Source organism: Myotis davidii, unplaced genomic scaffold, assembly GCF_000327345.1.
Source record: "Myotis davidii unplaced genomic scaffold, ASM32734v1 scaffold3, whole genome shotgun sequence".
Lineage (NCBI taxonomy): Eukaryota > Metazoa > Chordata > Mammalia > Chiroptera > Vespertilionidae > Myotis > Myotis davidii.
This window is the reverse complement of record NW_006295062.1, coordinates 1861573-1865601: the sequence shown is the minus strand read 5'-3', so window position 1 is coordinate 1865601 and position 4029 is coordinate 1861573. Positions and strand designations below refer to the sequence as shown.

At 33.8% G+C, this 4029-nt stretch overlaps 1 protein-coding gene across 8 annotated transcripts in view; it reads right to left on the bottom strand.

The window, feature by feature from the left end:
- Nucleotides 1-4029, bottom strand: part of PTPN4 (protein tyrosine phosphatase, non-receptor type 4) — a 219190-nt gene that overhangs the window by 187235 nt on the left and 27926 nt on the right. For all 8 annotated transcript variants that reach the window (XM_006769670.2, XM_015567781.1, XM_006769673.2 and 5 more), the window contains one exon: nucleotides 2772-2926. In XM_006769670.2, coding sequence (XP_006769733.1) covers nucleotides 2772-2926 — 155 coding nt within the window. The remainder of the gene's footprint in view (nucleotides 1-2771; nucleotides 2927-4029) is intronic.

The following is a 4029-nucleotide window of genomic DNA, read 5'->3' as shown; positions in this document are numbered from 1 at the left end:
ACAACAGATTGCTATTTTGTACAATTTTAGTAATATTCTTCTAAGAAAGTATTTCTGGACCTAGAGAATAGATCAATTGGATCACATGCAATAGAAGAAAGAAGAATCAACTTTTTTACATGCATATGAGTCAGATACAATAAATAGGCACTTCACAAATATTCTCATTTGATTCTAAGCATCCTATGCAAGGCCGGTATTATTCTCTCTTAACAAATGAAAAATCTGAAGCACAGAAAGGTACAGTAGCTTGATTAGAATCACAGAACTAGTAAGTCTTCAAAATAAAGACTTAGAAATTCATCATTGGATAATTGTTGAGGAAACTGTTCAAGAGAAGTAAATGTCATTATTAGTAACAGTCTTATATATAACAAATATGATACAAACCTAACAGCTATACATGTCTATTATACACAATGTTTGAATTTTCACACACTATGAAAAATGGCAAATTATCATGTCTGTTTGCACTCAAGATCATTAGTTCCATTTTAACATCTGATTTTACTCAAAAAATCTTGGTAAAGATTAAATTCTCCTTCAGGTCAGACGCTGAAAATCAATCTAAGAGATATCAAAGCTAAATGAGGCAGGCTGGACAGAGATGTTTGCCTAAGACACACTAAAAAAACAGTAAAGGCAGTAATCAAAGCCAGTTTGTATAACAGCCCCTTCTGTGACCAAGAGATCCCACCCCCTCCTCGCTTTCCTCTTCCTATTGCCAATCTCTGTAAGAACTAGAGATTTGCTCTCTGAAGAAAATGAGCCAGTAATATTCTAGATTCAGAAACATCAGATACAGCTGATTACTTTTTATCGTACATGGAAAATCTACACAGTAAGCAAAAGCCTACATATGAAGAATTGAGACCTCTTCAGCCCCTTTCTCTCATTCAGCTCTACAAACTACAGGCATATAACTGAAGGATTTCTCGCCAGGGGAAAAAGTATTGAACTAATAAAATATTACTATGTAACTTCTTTGTTTATTGACAGGATGGTAGGAAGTATGTGGGAAGAGAGGTATATAAGAGATCTAAATTCTCATCCTCCAACGTCAATACATAATATGAAGAACAACAAAAAGAATAACCAAAGCAGACAAAACCAGAAATAATGTAAGCATGTTTCTTATACTTACGGTAACAAATATTAGAGAAAAACTAAATGTGTTGAGTGTGGTTACTTCTAAGAAGTAACAGGGTAAGAGTCAGCTAGTTTTTGTTATAACACTCAACAGAACTATTTGGTTTTTAAAATGGTATACATGAATAAACCAATAAATGTACAAATAAAAACTTCTGGGTGAACCTGAGTGACATCCACAAATAATAATATTTTAAAAGGAATTAACACATCAAATTTAAGTAGGACTAAAGTAATACTTATTAAATAATCCTTGATAAAACAGTAAAGTGTTGAAAATAAGAGGTCCTAACAGATCTTGCATATACAACACAAACGTACATGGTCCTGGCTCTGCCATTAACTTGGCAAGTAACCTAATGACTCTAAATCTATTTTCTCATATGTGAAATAAAGTCAATGGAACAATAACCAGGAAAAAAAATCCCCCCAAATTCTATCTTCCTTTACAAATATGACTGTAGAATGAGTCCAAGTAAATTAACTTTCATTTAGCTAAATCCATCAGCCTTATACTCCTTTGGCTTCCCATCTCAATATGCATCCACCAGGTAACCCCCTGTTTATAATTCTATTTGTACTCTTGATTTGGTTAACAAGTACTTCAACAAGTGAAAAAAGGAGAAGATTCAGCCTACTAAATATTCATCAACCCCAAGTTGTTTCACTGTTAATAACTGAAACAGGCTAGTTTCCCCCAATTCTTCCTTGTCACACAGGCTACTGCTATTATTTTCATAATGTTAAATTTTGGGGTATGATAATGACACTGTGGTAATTTATGAGGCTCTTAGGATGCTGAAATACTTACAGGCAAAATGAACCACTTTTAGAAAATAAAGACAGAAAAAGAAAGGGAAAGGAAATGTACAACAAAATGTTAAGAATAGGTTAATCTAGGTAAAGGGTATATGGGTATTCATTATGCTCTTGCATCTTTTCTTTTGGCTTGAAATTTTAAACTGCACCCATATCTATAAAGACATACATAAGAATATTCACCAGCACATTACTGATAAGACACCAAAGTGGAAACAATCCAAATAAACACCAACAGTAAATTTGACAAGTAAATGGTAATAAATCAATGGACAAGTAAATTACAGTATATTCATATTACAACGAGTACTATAATACAGCAATGAAAATGACCAACTACTGTTAACACACCACAGGGGTGAAACTCACAAATAATGTTGAACAAATTAAACTATACACAAATAAGATGAACAAATTATTTGTTGAATAAATATTCCAGACAAGACTCAGATAATATCAGGGCTATTATTTATCTCTGTTTAGCAAAGGTTTTATTCACAGACAGTACAAGTAAGATTAAAATGAAAATGTATAAGTAATTTAGGAGAATAAATTCCTTTCAGGCACATTTATAAAAACTACCCACATACTATTGATCTGCTCCACTAATTAATCATAATGCACTGCTGATTTGTCAACTTTTTTAAAGACCTACTTTGAATCAGAAATTGTACTTGATAGTTACAAACCTGCACTACAATGACTGTTCTTCATTGAGTAAGAGTTTCAACCTTTACTATAATTAACCAATTTTAATTATAACGAGGTATAATTTTTAAAAGAGAGCGATATAAAATACTTACACTAACTTTGAAAACTTGTACAGTGTTATCCAAAAGAAAAATGTTGCAATCCACCTCTGTATGCTGTCTGTCTCGGGCCAACTCTGATGCTCGTACATTGTAGGTTCTGCCAGCAGGCAAACGGAAACGTGAGGTCATTACTGTCCACACAAGGTCTAAGTTGGGGAAAAAAAAAAATCACTGAATAAAACAGTTCAAGATTCAGAGTAGTTTATTTAAAACACAAATTTACTATGTATTTTTCAATTACCACTTAGGTAAAAAGCAGTTATAAATGTTGAAACAACCAGATAAGAATTTGTAAGTATAAAAGAAGATACCATACATATAGTTCATTATCTAAACTAAAATTACAACCTACCTAGAAAAAGGTCTATTTTTAACTGTTCCACTGAGAAAACAGAAATATTGTTCAGGGAATAATATTCCAATTCAAAACATATAAATTTAGTAGTCAAAAGAGGGAAAAAAAATTTGCTACTTCAGGAAGTTGAATAGTACTCATTGATGCAAGTATTAAAAACACTGCAAATTGGCAACAGGAGGGGAGATTTTTTTAAAAAATATATTTTTATTGATTTTTTACAAAGAGGAAGGGAGAGGGATACAGAGTTAGAAACATCGACAAGTGAGAAACATAGATCGGCCGCCTCCTGCACACCCCCCAGTGGGGATTTGCCCACAGCCAAGGTACATGCCCTTGACCAGAATCGAACCTGGGACCCTTGAGTCCGAAGTCCGACACTCTATCCACTGAGCCAAACCGGTTAGGGCGGAGGGAAGATTATTTAACTCTGATGGGCTCCTCCCTTTATTAAGCGAGTAAGACTAAAAGGAAACATGGAGTTGTGTGTTTTTTTAAATACAATGCCCTTCATTTTAACTATCCTCAAATTCAAACTAATTCTAATAGGATTACTCTTATTCTTTTTTTTAAAATTAATTCTTTATTGTTCAGATTATTACAGTTGTTCCTCTTTTTCCCCCCATAGCTCCCCTTCCACCCAGTTCCCACCCCACCCTCTGCCTTATCTGTGAAGCTCTTTATCTGACCTTCAATTCTAAATGATAGCTTTGCTGGGTGAAGTAATCTTGGTTGTAGGTTCTTGCTATCCATCACTTTGAATATTTCTTGCCACTCCCTTCTGGCCTGCATAGTTTCTGTTGAGAAATCAGCTGACAATCGTATGGGTACTCCCTTGTAGGTAACTGACTTTTTTTCTCTTGCTGCTTTTAAGATTCTTTGTCTTTTGCCCTT